The sequence below is a fragment of the Epinephelus lanceolatus genome, chromosome 13 (genome assembly GCF_041903045.1).
Source record: "Epinephelus lanceolatus isolate andai-2023 chromosome 13, ASM4190304v1, whole genome shotgun sequence".
NCBI lineage: Eukaryota > Metazoa > Chordata > Actinopteri > Perciformes > Serranidae > Epinephelus > Epinephelus lanceolatus.
The window spans coordinates 4175792-4191483 of NC_135746.1; the positions used below are offsets into that span (position 1 = coordinate 4175792).

A 15692-nucleotide genomic window follows, 5' to 3' on the forward strand; every position below is an offset into this window, starting at 1 on the left:
ACATACATTCCACGGTATGCTTTGGCTCGACCTGACTCAACCCAACTCCCTTTTGGTACCAAGTCCTTTTCTCTATTTCGTTTTCAACTGTAGATAATAGCCCCTCAGCACAGGTGGGACTCTCACTTGATCACCATAGCAACACTGTGCAAAACTGCCATGACATCTTCAATCCCTTTATCAGCAACTAAACAGCGGAATGTCTGCACTTCATCAACTGTTCATCAAAAGTTTGCGGGCTGCCATTTTTTTTTTAAACTTGGCTTGAGTAAATAAAGAAATTGCAGCTGCTACTGACGTTAGCTTGGCTGTTTAAAAATAGCCGATCGTGTGTCACACTAGTGATGGTTGCCTCTGATTATGAGTGTTAACTCCACCTTGTAGTATTGACTCAGCTCTCTCGAGGTGGTAGTAAGAGAGTGCCAGGTGCCAGGTGCCAGATACTATTCACAACTTTTACTAATGTAAAATCAAAAAAGAGTGAGTCGAGTTGCATAGAGTCGTGCCATACCATGCAGGTGACTAATGTTTGTGACTACCTGACAAAAGTAAGTCCATTATTTACTCCCCTTTAACCTCTTTTTTGGTCTCCACCAACTTCTGAGGGAAATATTTGGCACCTCAGCTGCTAAATGCTCCACTGTGTTCACCAGGTGGTTGCTAAATTTGTTTTTCTGCTTTTTGGTGCTGGAAAAGTAGTGCACTGCAGTTGTTTATTGGAAAGAGACTACAGACGTTACGAGTCAATACATTGCTGTCAGGACCCAAACTGAGTGAGAACCCAAAAGCAGACTCAATAGCATGGAAGAGTTCAGCCAACGAAGCTTTATTTCAATAACGTGCAGGCAGAGGTGTCCAAAACGTAAGGCAAAATCCAAAGTCCAAAAAACAAGCTAAAGTCATTAGATAGAGTGAAGGTATCCGAATCACAGGGGCTATGGTGAAGTCAAAAGGGTAAACAGTCAGAACTCTAGGAAAAACAACACGAGGGATCAAAGGCTGGGACGCTGTCACTGAGGAACAAGACGAACTGGCACAGACACATGAGGGAGGTGAGCTTATATACACTAAGAGGAGGAGAGCCAATCAGACACAGGTGCAACACATTAGGGGAGGGGCCAGTAATCACAGTGGCGGGAAGGAAGACAAAGACAATATGTGAAGGGACCTGAAATGAGACAGAAAATAAAACATTAACTTGACCTAAGAGCTGGAACGGGTCCTGACAATTGTGATATTGAGATTCTAATTTTAGGAAGACTTTCAGTGCCAGTGGTCCACCCTTCATGATGCCACCTGTTTCACTGGTTTATGTTCTTTGTGTTTAGGTAAGCAATATGTTGTTTACACTCCTTTAGTGTACAGTAGTTTCAGAGCCTTTACAAAATGTCTGCTTCTTGCGTAGACACGATGCTGATGAAAGTTGTGAGATCGACCACAACAACAAAGTTGTTTCGAAACTGAAAGGAATAACAACAAAGATGCATAAAATGCTTCATAAAGCAAAGGAGAACCAGGTGATAATCACCTGTGGGTTCATCAAGAATGACCACTCTCAGACACAGTCATTTGATCTATTATTCATATAAAAATATTTATCATAGCAGCTTTAACTACTCACCAGATGGTGTTTTAATGGGTAACAAGCCTTGTAACATTGGAAACTGATGTTAGACCTACTTTTAGGATCATAAGCATATTAAAAAGCACTGCAGTGTTTACCATGTTGAGGGAACGTGACCTGACTGCATCCTCGATAGCCTGGGGTTAAAATAAGTCCTAATTTCAAACATCTCTGGCAGAAAATGGGAAAGAAATACCTCAACTTTGAGGCTGTCAGGTTGTAACGAGGGTGTAATCAGAGCACACACCTGTGCGACTTCAAAGCACACAGCTGTGCACTGAAAGGGAAATCTGACCTCCTCTGCCAGTCAGGACTCTTTGGTACAAAGAGGCATTAAAAACCATAAACCAAGACATTTTGATTTATTTCAGTGCAGGCACCAGATGCACGCAATATTGGTTTACAGAGGAGATGTATTATGGAAATGCAACCCCCCCCCCCCTTTGAAGCTTATGTTCCTCTCACAATAATAAAAGTGCAATAAGAAATACACATTCACTTTCACACTTCTGTGCACTTGCATTAGCCGGCCTGTTGGTATGAATGAGCTGATTTCACCTCTGTGTGTTTGTCCTTGTCCTGCATTAATTCAGCACACAGTTACTATTAATATTGGTATTCATATGGGTCACACACATACCACCAACTGCTCCTGTCAATACACATCAGCCCACAGTGATGACGCTGGATCGATACGAGCCCACACTTCACTTTCACAGCATAATGAAACGCTCCGACCCACGCAAATGGAGGTATAGTGGCGATGGTGGGAGGCCACCGGTGGGCAGGCTCAGGCCGCAGGCGGAGCCACACATCAATCCTGCTGTCACACTTTATGATCAGTCACAAGCACATGCACAAAGGAGTTGGTTAGTTACAATATATGCCACTTAATATGTAGTTAACAGGAACACAGGGTTTCATCTGGGTATATCCTCGTCATAGTGGCGCAAATCACATCAAAGTCATCTGCATAACCTGACAGTTAAAGCTGGGGTAGGCAGTTTTATTTTGAACATATTGTCATTCAAGTGGACTGAGAGAAAACTAGACCTCTGCACGACCACTTCACTCTGTTTTCAGCCTTTAGAAAATCTAGCCAGTGACGGGAGACTTTGGCCAATCACAGGTCATTTCAGAGAGAGGGTGTTCCTATTGGCAGTTCTACAAATGCAGATGCACATACATGCACTTTCACGTGGTGAAAGCCTGATTCAATGGCGGAGAATCCTGCAGAGAAACCCTTAAAAGGAAGATGGACTTATCAAAAAGAGACTGCGAGAGAAAGTCTGACAATAAATAAAATAAATATTTCCGAAGTGTTTCAGAGATGGAGAGAAAATGTTGCTAATAGTTTAGCCTCCTGCTAACCGGAGCTAAAGGCTCATGGTGCGGCTTCAAACTCATGTTTATGTAGTTAGTGTTAGCTAGAGTCTTAAATCACAGTGTGTCCTCCACTTCTCTCCCTGGCATCATAGACCACCTCGCTGGGAGGAGAGGACAGCAGCTCCAGAGATGGACTCCAGCCCAGACTCGCCACTGGACCAGCTAACAGGTTAGACCTGGTCCCGCTGCTGGCAACCAGCCTGCTGTGACACCCAGCACTGAGGGGTTTGCAGTGGCCGAATTCAAGCCGCTACAGTCGCCAACCAAAGGTTTGTTTCCCGACCTGCTGCCCACTCTCCACCCAGAGAAGCCATGAACAGCGGTGGAAGGGACTGTAGGGTGGCTAGCTAGCTAACTCTTGTCTTATTTGCAGTCTGATAAACAGAGAGGGAGCTCTACAATGAAATATGATTAAATAAATAAAGTTTTAGGTGGTCACACAGAGTAAAAGAAACAAGTTGACTGGATTAAATTAGATAAAAATTAAGATTAAATAAGCATCTCTGAAATTACAAAATTAAATGATAATGCTCCCACTGCTGACAGAGGATTATTTAATAGCCTTATGTCAGACACTCAAATAAAATATCAGCATTTTTTTGTTCTTAAATCAGTCATCTAACTTCAGAGTCCTCTGTAAAGAGAGAAATGTTTTTATGTTGAGTCTCATCACAGTACAAAAGCCTCCAGTTCAATACAATCAGTGGTGCGTCAAGATGCTCGTTTTATCTGACCAACAGTTCAAAACTGAGAAAAGCAACTTGATAACTTAAATGACTGATCAATGAAAGAAGACCATGTTAACAGCTCTGTAAAGACGTACTTTGGTACAGCAGTGCTTTAGGCTAAATGCTAACTCTGACTTATTGTTGTTGTGTTGGTCCAACACACTAACACAGAAAAGAGGCTGCTGCCTTTACAATCTTTTAATCAATAGAGAGGGAGACACGGTGGAGATGGAATCTGTAAAGATAAGAGGAATCAGACATTCAGGCTCCATCGTGCCAGGTATCAGTCCTTGAACATAAATCCATGACTAGAACCACCAACCTCGGCTTTACTGTCCCAGGATTTTCCTCCAGAGACCTACAGCACCTTCAGCCTCTCCAAAGCTGGAGATAATTCAGACTAATATGTCTAAACTTTAAGAAATGAGAAACAGATACTGAAGCTGTGACAGTTTCAAGCTTTCGACTCCCTCGGTAATTGAAAAAGGAAAATAGGATTAGATAGAGATCTATGGAGCATAGCCGAATGTATGATCAAATTCAAATGTCTTTGTAAGATGATACCTGAAATGTGGTTCCTCATATTCTGTTTAAGCAACAGAGCAAACTAGCCTGAGTGCTGTATGACAAATTAAGTTTTTAAAGAGGGGACTGTGAGTTGTCTGCACGCAGTTCTCAACATGGAGGCACCTGAGCAAGTGGCTAGCAGCTAAACGGGGCAGCAGTAGCTCAGACTTGGGTACAGAATCGAAGGGTTTCTGGTTCAAGCCCCCAGCCAGATCAAATATGGGATGTAGACTGGTAGCTGGAGAGATGTCAGTTCGCCTCCTGGGCACTGCCAAGGTGCCCTTGCACAAGGCACAGAACCCCCAACTGCTCAGGGCACCTGTCCATGGGCAGCCCCCTCACTCTGACATCTCCCCATTTAATGCATGTATAGGTCCTGATTGTGCATGTGTGTATATTTTGGGCCTGCGTGTATATAACAACAGAGTAACAGAGGGATTAATAAAGTATATCTTCTTCTTCTTCTAAGGGGGCGATCACGCAGAAATGAGACGCTAGAGACGCGGACGCTTCACAGACGCTTGAAATGGTGGAAGCCCTTATTCAATGCGCGCTAGCTACTGGCGTCTGACGCTCAAAAAGTTGAAAATATTTTAACTTTTCAGCGTCTACATGCATCTACAAAAACGCACGTCTACAAAAACACGCGTCTAAAAAGACGCTGGAAAAACGCCCGTCTAAAAAGACGCTTGAACGCCGGTCAGATGCGCCGTATCATAGGAAAACAATGGTTTTACTGGCATCGCATTTCTAGTGTTTCATCTCGGTGTGATCGCTCCCTAACTGTGCTAACTGTTAGCAATAACGGCAACAGAACGTTATTATGGATCCTACTGCTTCTGAAGGAGTAGTGCAAGCCCTAACCATGACCTCTTTGCCCTCACCCTAACTGTCTCCAAGCGTGGCACATTAAGGTGATGAGTACTAGCCAATCACAGCACACTAGGGTGAGACTTACCAAGAAAAAGCAGGTGGATCCATAACAGCAGCAAAAGTGCTGACAGAGCTAATGGTTTTAACCACGGGGGGAACCGGAGGGTGGGCACTACAATTCTGTGCCGTCACTGTCCCGATTTGAATGGTAGGGTTGAGACGAATACTCGGATGAAACGAGTATCCGGTACGAATAATGTACTTTTGATGAGTACGAGTATCAAATGAGTAAAATGTGTCATTATCTGTTGTGGGAGCAATAGGACTGAATTATTTTTTTGTATGGTGTATATGTTGTATTGGGTATCAGGTCTCACGGGGTAATTAGCGGTCATGATTACATATCTTCCTGAGACGCTGTGTATCACATTTTGGGTTTACTTGACCTTATACTTCATTCTGCTTAACTTAGACCTGCTGTCCTTGTTTGGGGACACTTTTTGTGCCATCTAGTGGTAGTAAGAGCACAATACACTAATCCATATAAAACAAGATGGCAGCCATCTCTGCCAAGTCAGTCTGCAGCCGATCCTGTCACAAAAGTGGACAAGGTCCAAAACCTGATCACATATGATGGTTGAAACTTGCTTATCTATGATTAATAATGTTCGTAGTTTGATATGGCAACAAATTTGACCAATAATTAGAAAGTACTTGTTTGAAGACATTGGGACTTTATCATTGCTTCGTCTGAGGATATTAGGACTTAATTATCATTATACTTATTGGGTCCTACTGATCCCAAATAGCTGGGAGAAATTAAAAATGCATACCAAACAAAAATTGGGGTCTCAGGAGGATATAGTAGGAACCTTTCTTTGTCTGGTCAGGTGTTCCACGCGGATGGAAAAACAGTTTTTGATCATCGAAGCATCTTGTTGCGTAGGAGTTACACGTGTGGATGTTTTTGAGTATTGTTGGAAACATGTTTAATGGACACTGACAAGTTCAATCGGTAGGTTATTCCGGTGCAGCGTCTCAGTGGGTTAAAGCATGGCTTAGCCTCTACATCTGATAACGGAAAATTGTCATTTGGCTAGTGGCGTTAAATCTATTACTCTTGTGATAAGAACAATCTGAAGCTCAATTCTGGGACTGTTCTGTAAATACTTTTCTCGTAGGTAATTAATATTGTAACTTCTGAGTGCTGATGCTGCAGTATAGCTGACCTTCAGTAATGTATGTCTGAACTGCAGCTCACAGCACTGAGATCAATGCTCATTAAATCACAGCACTAAACAGCTGTCCCACTAACATGCATACTATAGTAGGGCAGCAGAGATACTGTCAGAACAAACAAACACTGCTCCACTCACAGTCGACACACACACATGTAGACAGAGGAAGATACAAACGGGACCACACACAGTGATGAGCAGAGACACACTCACATGCACCCAGCTGGGCCACAACAAACTGTTTGAGGTGCCGGCTTGTTGTGGTGAGTCACAGTCTATGTTGCCACCTACAGAGCGCCGCCGTAAAGCACACAGTCACTCGTACTAAATCATAGCTGAGCATCTAAGTGGCTGTCAGACAAAACCTAAAATAACTGGTGTATGAGCAGACAGCTTGTCAGGGCGGCTGACATCAAACGAACGCTCCAGCTGCAGGAATAAAACCTGTCAAAATTCCATACGTACTGCTGTAGTTCTGAGATGTTGCTTTTTGATGTGACAAATTAAAGTACTGTGAAAAAAAGACAGTGTGCTTGTGTTCTTGATGTATGCTATAATCCCGTAATGCAATGCACAAAGGAAATGGAGGATCCACTTTCAGCTGGGAATAAGAAATAAAACAAATAGTCAATTATCAAATCTTGAATTTAGCAGCCTTTTTCTGAACCTTAATTGATTTGATGTTTTAAAATTGTGGTTTGATTGATGTCTTTTCACCTTTTCTGCCAATGCAGAATAATTTGTTAGACACTAAATGAAAAAAAAAAGCTTACTGTGAGAATTAGTTTATAGCGCACACTATAACAGAACAATTAGTATCAGAGGTGTAAATATAGACAGTTGTGGTTGAACTGGGGCCCCTGAGGTGTAGGCAAATGATTCAGATGGCCACCTCAGGACTGCACCTGTGTTCAAAGAAGAACTCACATTAAATTAAAAATGGTGCCATTTACTATGGGCTATATGCCATCAAAAATACAAATCCATCTCCATCATAGTTTTATTAATTTAATTTAATTTAATCTAATCTAATCTAAGACAATCCAATTCAATTTAATTTAATTTAATTCAATTCAATTTAAAAATGGTGCCATGTACTATGGGCTATATGCCATCAAAAATACAAATCCATCTCCAGGTTTTATGAATTTAATTTAATTCAATTTAATTTAATTTAATCTAATTCAGTTCAACTCAATTCAATTTTATTTAATTCAATTCAATTCAATTAATTTAATTTAATTTAATTCAATTCAATTTTAAAAATGGTGCCATTTACTATGGGCTATATGACGTCAAAAATACTAATCCATCTCCATCATGGTTTTATTAATTTAATCTAATCTAATCTAATTCAGTTCAATTCAATTTAATTTCATTTAATTCGATTTACTTTAATGTAATTTTTTTTTTATTCTACTCTGTTTATTTTTATTTTTTATTGGGTAATAGTCAGTAGCAATCTATAACAAATGTATATGCTTATTTTACATGAACTTGAAAAACTATATATATAAAAAACAATTAAATTAAATGAATAATTTCTTATTTTCTTTGCAATGAGGATTGTTGGGTAACATGTATGTTGATGTTTCCTAATGTCAAGTCTCTATCGGATCATGTGACAAGACAAGATACAATACAGTCGCTAGTTTAGGTGCTAAATCTGTCAAGACTGACAAGCTGAGCACATCTACAAGTCCAGTGAGCAGTCATGCCTTTGTAACATAAAAGCGGCATTAAGAAAGGACAAGACAGGAACTAACAGGAGGAAGCAGTAGCAAAGCTCCCTACATTTGAATCCTTTGCTTTTTTTAAAAGCAGTTACCAGTAGTATATGTGCACCTTGTAACTAGTAACTAGCGAGCACTGGGGCCCGTGGTGACTACCTTACACCACTGTTTAGTGCTGTAATGTTTAGTAAGACATTGCTGCTCTAAACAAAAAAGGTGATAACCCTAAAAGACGTTCTTTGGCTTGTAATCGTGGGGGAATCTGTTTTGGTGCTATAGAGCAGCCATCTTTTAAAGCTGCTATACAGCGCCTTTGTCAAGTAGTGCTCTCTGAACACACAAAGTCAGACGAGCAACATCCTAACTCTGGAGCCAAGATTTTTATGTGTGTGGTATAAATGTATTCAGGTGTGGTCCTGGCTGATAAAGTCATGTTGCATTTGTCTGATTTGTCGTCTTCCACACATCAGGCTGCAAAACTAACATCCATGAGAACACAGAGCCTTGCCCACAGGCACATGTCCAGCCATATAAGAGCATGTTTGGTAGCATCACTATAGACAGAGCTGAGCTGACAGTGGGGACAGAGGCAGCAGCACAGACAGAAGCAGTGGGAGTCTGAGGGGGAGCTTGTTAAAACAGACACTGACCCAGAGCATGCTGGGGGCAAAATCCCACTCTGACCTTGGGGCACACACTCACACACACATTTCCAAGCCAACAGCAATTAGAGTGAGCTCAGGGTTCCTCCTGCTCATGGTGAACCTGTGCCAAGTGCTGCCGCCCCACCCACATCTGTGTAACAGCAGCCTCGCAGCTGATTGGCTGCCCGGCTGCCAGTAACACTTCACCTGATAGGCTCCTACCGTCAGCCAGTGAAACCAGTGCTTGCATCCCTGACACAGCTGTGTGTGGATGCCTGTGATGAATCCTCTCAGCTGATTGGCTCTGAGCTGGGAAGGTGTGCGCGCGCGTGCGTGTGGGTTTCATCTGCGTGCGTGCACATACATAGATATGCTTGGGGGAAAAAAATCAAACACGTGGATGCCTTTGAAAATCTAATGATCAGATATGTGTTGCAATTAGGAATGATAACGATTATAACAACTGTGCACGTGTAGTCTGGTTTCCATGACAACACCTCTTTTTCTGCGCAGACAACCTGCACGTGACACATCACAGTGCGAGCTGGAGTCAGGGGTGTTTCATCAAAGCCCTCTCGCGGTGTGTTTACGGCTGTGGGGATGTTAATGTGCTGATGTGAGAGCAGCAGCCTCTCTTAAAGGTCCATATTGTGTCGGCCAACAGGTGACCTGCCGGCCAATAAAGGCGCGTGGTGCCTGTGATACACCTTTGTGCTGCGGTGACCTGCACATCACAGGCCTCTGAGTGAGACTGCGCCAGTGAAACAAACAGTATGCCCGTTAATAGGATGTCTGGGCTTATCTCGCTATATCCTTTAATATCCCATAATAATGCGCAGCAGAATCACAGCAGCCTGCGCGTCACTGTGCAGCAGGAGAGCAACGCATGCTTGTGCTTACCTCATCTTCCTCTGCTGACCGTGTGGATGAGATGAATGTTTGTTTCAGTGCTTTGTCCTTGAGTTGTAGTAAAATGCTCCAGCTGCAGAGAGCACCTCTGGGTGCGACGGTGCCAGCGGAGCCTGCAGCCGGCTGGGTGTGCAGATGTTGAGAGGGTGGAAGAAGGCGACAGGGTGTGGAGAATGCTACACGGATGCCCACAGTTTTCAGGTCTGTCTGGTAGAAAATAGAGATAAAAATGCTCTCCGGTGTCTCGTCACACGGCTGGTGGGTCGGTCGAGGCCATTTCAGAGGGAAGCACGCCGCTGTCCGCAGGACGAGGAGCCGGGCGGAGTGGCTGACAGCGGCTTGTGAGGTGCCATCTTTTCCTCCCTTCAACCACTGGGAGGCTGGATGGAGAGAGAGACAGAGGAGAGAGAGAGAGAGAGCAGGCTGCTCAAATATTCAAGTCCTGGTTGTTTGCTGCACGGTAGCGCCCTCGGTCTGGTCATGCAGCTACCGTGCAGGCAGGTATCAAACACAAACGCACACAGTGAGAATAAGTTCTGTCAAATGAATTTTAAAAAGGCTCAAAGTATTTATGGTAATCACTGTATCTTATATCCACTCATAAAGTCCCGTGAAGCTGTTAATGGTTTCCCAAAGAAATCAAGGGTGTAGGTGTCATTCAACAGGACAGGGGGGCGCACTTCTGAAATGGGGTCCTCTGCTAGAACATTTGGAGCATCAAGCACCTAATTTCCTGCATTCTGGTTAAATTTGATGCACCAAATAATTCATAATTTTGTTAAATAAGAGTCCTCTGTTACTTTGATGTTTATATTGGGGGGTGGGACAAATGCACACATGCTAAATTCTGAAGGGGACATGTCTCCTGTGTCCCCCAGAAGGATTAGGATTAAAATTAAAGGATTAAATTAAAGACATTTACACCATAAATTGATGCAGAAATGGCACAATTCCCCAACAGAGGACCTGTTGTCATGTGTCAGATTAAATACATTTTTAATATTTATACTTCCATCACATACAATAACTTTTCCCTTTATTTATTTTAAGTGCAATAATTTTAATTTATCTTATATAACTTATATAATATGATTATTATGTTTTTAATATAATTTATTCTATGAAAGCATGAAAGTAGCAGAGGACTTTTATTTTAACAAAATTAAAAATATTTCACACCATTAACTGATGCAGAAATGACTCAATCTGGTGCATCAAAATTCACCAGAATGCAGGAAATTTAGTGTTTAATACTCAGAATTTCTGAGCAGAGGATCCGCAAACCCCCATTTCATATGTGCCCCCAACTGCGCCCTTGATTCTGCTGCAAAACAATTAACAGCTGCATGGGAATATATGATTGGATATAAAATACCATGATTACCACAAATACTTTAAGCCTTTAAGACTCTGCAGAAACAGTATTATATTGTTGTATGGTGTGTGTGTGTGTGTGTGTGTGTGTGTGTGTGTGTGTGTGTATGTGTGTATGTGTTATTCCCATCCACTGGAAATATCTGATATGACATTTCATATTTCATGATATGGGAATTTACTGACTTTATATCTGTCATTTTATCTTCAGTAATCATGTCCCGTATTCCCTCCTCAACTCTCTGACTGATGACTGAAGATACACTGCTGTACTTAGCTACACAGTGTTCATGTGTAAGTACACACAGTGTGATACTGTTATGTTAAAGGACACACAGAGTGTATGTGGTACACACACACCTGTTTGTCAGCAGCCTGGATCGACCAGTAAACATCTGTCTCTGTGTGCGACGGCCAGCTGCTGCTTCCTCACATGGAGGACAGACGGGCTCAGTTAAATCTCCACTGAGGACCTCAGTTCATCTGAGGTTTTCTCAAAAGGATTTATTGTTGTTGTGAAGCCGCCATTATCTGTTATTGGGCATTTGTAATGACGCAGTTACACATGTATTTGCATAAAAACTTTAAAGATTGAAGCCATGCAACACATCTGTGTGAGGACATTCAGGACGTTACATTTCCTATGAAAGAGATCAGGATCACAGATAGGTTTTCATTTTTCCTTTCAAAAGTATATTTTTCCACTGGACAATACATTTTAATTATGTTTAACTTGTTTTTTATCTGATTCTCTGGGTTTAAATTGTATTTAATCTTTTTATTTTAATCCTGCTCACTCATTTATGCTTTTTAATGTCTCCATGTTTGTATGTATGCACATACACACATACACTTTGTTTTTAAAGTGCTATATACATGAAATAAACTTGAAACGTGTTGTCAGATTTCAGATTTTCTAGCTACTCTTCATTGATATTTGCAAAAAATGAAGTAAGAACTATGAAGTTGGCGATTGCTTGTAATTTTAGAGTATTTTTTATCAAGATATTGGTTGCATTCTGTGTGCTAGAGAAGACACCACATCACATTTAAAAAAAAAATGTAACCTAATATTCTGCAGACCGCTCCCTGTGGATTAAATTATAATGGGATTCAGACTGCAGTCAATTCTCCATGAATAGAAAAGGCACATGGGCTACACAGGATTAATTTCTGGATTGATGCTATAACGAATAAAGTAAAAAATACAAATGATTAAAATAGCAATAAAGTGTCAATAAAGATGAACACAGGCATGAATTCCAGGTGTTTTTTCTTTTACACACGTCTGCTAACAAGATATTTAATTTAATAAAATAAAATAAATTAAAGTGTTTGTTTTTTTTGTGAAGTTTTGACTCATAAACACAAGCAGTTTAATGTCCCACTGTACCACTTTATGCAGTTTAATGACACAGCTCAAGCATTACAATCAAACCTGTAGCAGTTCTGCCTTCTCACCAGCAGAGGTCCTCCTAACTTCCAAACAGCACAGGAATTTCCCCTGTGATTCATACAGTGGTGATGATCCACCCTCAGGTCATACAAGCCACACCATGGCTTTATGATGATGACAAAATATAGCCCCTGTCATTAAGGAACTGTTATTTAATTGATCTGTATTAATGCCCACATGATGTTACTCTGGTCTGTGGGACTTATCTCCACAGGAGGGCGCTGAGGCTGTGGACATTTGGAGTTTACTCACTTCAACATCGTCTGACAAATTTATCAAAGGTCACAGTGATAGATTCCACTCTTAGTATATTTCCAAACAAGGCTAAACAGTCCCTATATTGTCAGGATTTAGGCATCTAATCAGTCCAGTCTGACAATGTGTAGATCACTGGAACATGTGCTGAGTATCTACAGCCAACCTTTCCTTAATTTCGATATCCTTCAAAGATATGGGGCCCTACTTTGCCATATCTCTGTGTTTAAGTGACTAACGAGAACAGCACTTATTGAAACTGGTGCAGTATTGAACGAGACGGCTGCAGCTGGGAGCAGCAAAACAGGCTGCAACCTAACACATGGGGTATGTTTGCAATGTCATTTACTTCCACTAAAAGTGCTTGTTATTGTCACTGACAGGCTCATTTGTTATTATAAGTGTCGTCAACATTATGGAAAGGATCCCTACAAAGAAAGATCTTTTTGTTAAAGAGTAAGACCCTTTGTGTTTAACCAGAAACAGCACCAAAATTGCTCTTGCCAAACCCACCAGACTCCATTTAAATAAACAGTAACTTTATATTCATATAACACACTATATTCAGAGTCAACAGCGCAAATTCGCTGGCTGTAGGGCTGTTGCTATTATTGTTAAAACGCTGCTACTCGAACTATAGATACCCCTTTTCCACCAACATAGTACGGTTACGCTCCACTTTATTTTGAACCATTCAGAGCATTTCATCCAAAACTAATTTGGATCAGAACCTAAAAAGTTTGTTCTCAGCAGGAACCAATGAGTAGCAGGTTTTCCTTGACCTCAAGTGCGAACGCTGACACCAACAGCGGGCATGTCATATTGGAAAGAGAGGATGCAAAAGGCAACAACAGAGACATCAAGTGAGAAATCAATGGAAAAAACAGCTTGCAGTGGTTTCATTAATAGTAGATCAGTGCTTGTTTTTTGTTTTGCTTTTTTGGAAGGGGGCAAAAACAAATATCTGTAATAACAGAACAAAAGTTCACAGGTAATCAATGTAGTCTGCTACTACTGTTTACTTCTACTGGGCACTGTGCAATGACCTCCATTCATCTGTGACAAACTGGTGGCTGGTTCGCTAGGTAGTACCAAGGTTACAAGAATCTTGAAGGGAACCAATTTGAGAACAAGAATTATTTTGGTGGAAAATGGATAAGGTTGTACCACGGCCACAAAGAGTACAGAAGCCGAATGAGAATGATACCTGCCCCTTTCCTCTCTCTAAAATTCAGACCAAACTCAGATCAAACAGTAAAACTAGGCAGTGCTGATCAAATATAAACCAAGATACTGCTGCTGTATTGCCTATTTCTCACCTCAAATGTCTTCAGAAACGTATTTCATTGCATTGTTTGGCTGCGGGATTCTCCGTCAAATCGACACCATACCTGCAGCGTAGGCTCTGCGTCAACGTAACCTGACGTGCACCTCCCCAGAAATGTAACTACCCTTCACGGTGATGCAGACCTCCTGTCTGTTTCTGTGAGCTGAAACCATTTTCCTCAGTGCAAACAAATTAATATTAATTATTTACTTTGATTTCACAGATCAGAAACAATAAATTGTGAAGACAATAAAGCCTCCACTAAAATAACATTTTAAGTCCTGTGTGTGATTTATCCTGGCTTCATATGAGCAGAGGAAATCTCTGCTAGTCGCTAGGCTAATTTATACAATGTAAAATGCCATAGGCTTGTGCTAACAACGTTAGCATGTTACATTTGTGGGGAAAACGTGTTTAGTATAAGACAATTGTTTTGTCAGTGAACCTTGTGAGCTGTAATGGAGCAAAATTATGTAACGTTACCTTTGTTAAATGTTGCTGTTGTCCCTGGCTTCATATGAGTAGAGGAAAAGTCTGCTAGCTGCTAGGCTAATTTATACAATGTAAAATGCCATAGGCTTGTGCTAATAACGTTAGCATGTTGTATTTGTTTGGAAAACGTGTTTATTATAAGACAATTGTTTTGTCAGTGAACCTTGTGAGTTGTAATGGAGCCAAATTATGTAACGTTACCTTTGTTAAATGTTGCTGTTGTCCCTGGCTTCATATGAGAAGAGGAAAAGTCTGCTGGACTCTAAGCTAATTTATACAATGTAAAATGCCATAGGCTTGTGCTAATAACGTTAGCATGTTGTATTTGTGGGGAAAATGTGTCCAGATAAAGACAAGTGTTTGAAATTGTCTCTATTAAGCCATGTTGAATTTTAAAACTTTACAGCACTTCACAGAAACCTCCACCGCCAACTAGTGTTGTGGAGGTGTAACTGCAGAGTGACACAGACCACCACACAAGCATAAATGCTCACAAGCAGTGCTGATAAAATAAAAACCAAACTTCAGTTACTGCGTCGCCTGTTTATCGTCTGAAATGTTTTCAAAAACATATTCTGGCTTACCTTTTATCTGTAATTGGAGATCGTTTGTTAACCAGCCGGCCGCCATGTTGTTTCCTGTTGAAAACACCGGCGTGAGCGTTTATTGGTCCAATGCGGCGCTTTGCATTCTGGTAGTTGTAGTTTTGTTTTCATCTTGAGCAAAAGCAAACAGGCCTTTTTCTCTGTGTTCTCCGGTCACGTAGCATCAATTATAAAAGTATTTGTGTCTTTCTACTGCACAGACAGCCTAGTTTTATGAAAAGGCCATGACTTAAGCAGTGAGATACTTTTTTATACACAAGATCTGAGTATTTCTTCCACCACTCCACTCTTTAGGGGCTGTATCTGGTTAAACAAAAAGGATCTTATTCTTTGACAAAAATGTCAGTCAATGTGGGGGGTCTTTTCTATATTTTCAGACAATTAAAATAACAATTTGAGCCTGTCAGTGGCAAACACTAACACTTTTCGTGGACATATATCCAAAGTGCATAGTGTCCTGTGTGGATACATTTCAGTCTGT

At 41.1% G+C, this 15692-nt stretch overlaps 1 protein-coding gene across 2 annotated transcripts in view; it reads right to left on the minus strand.

Annotated features, from left to right (window-relative positions):
• evlb (Enah/Vasp-like b) overlaps positions 1–10078 on the minus strand; it is a 92952-nt gene extending 82874 nt beyond the window's left edge. The window contains exon 1 of one of the 2 annotated variants that reach the window (XM_033649192.2): positions 9694–10078. In XM_033649192.2, coding sequence (XP_033505083.2) covers positions 9694–9698 — 5 coding nt within the window. In that variant the 5' untranslated portion in view covers positions 9699–10078. The remainder of the gene's footprint in view (positions 1–9693) is intronic. The other variant, XM_078173663.1, reaches the window with a different exon arrangement.
• Positions 10079–15692: the final 5614 nt, after the last annotated feature.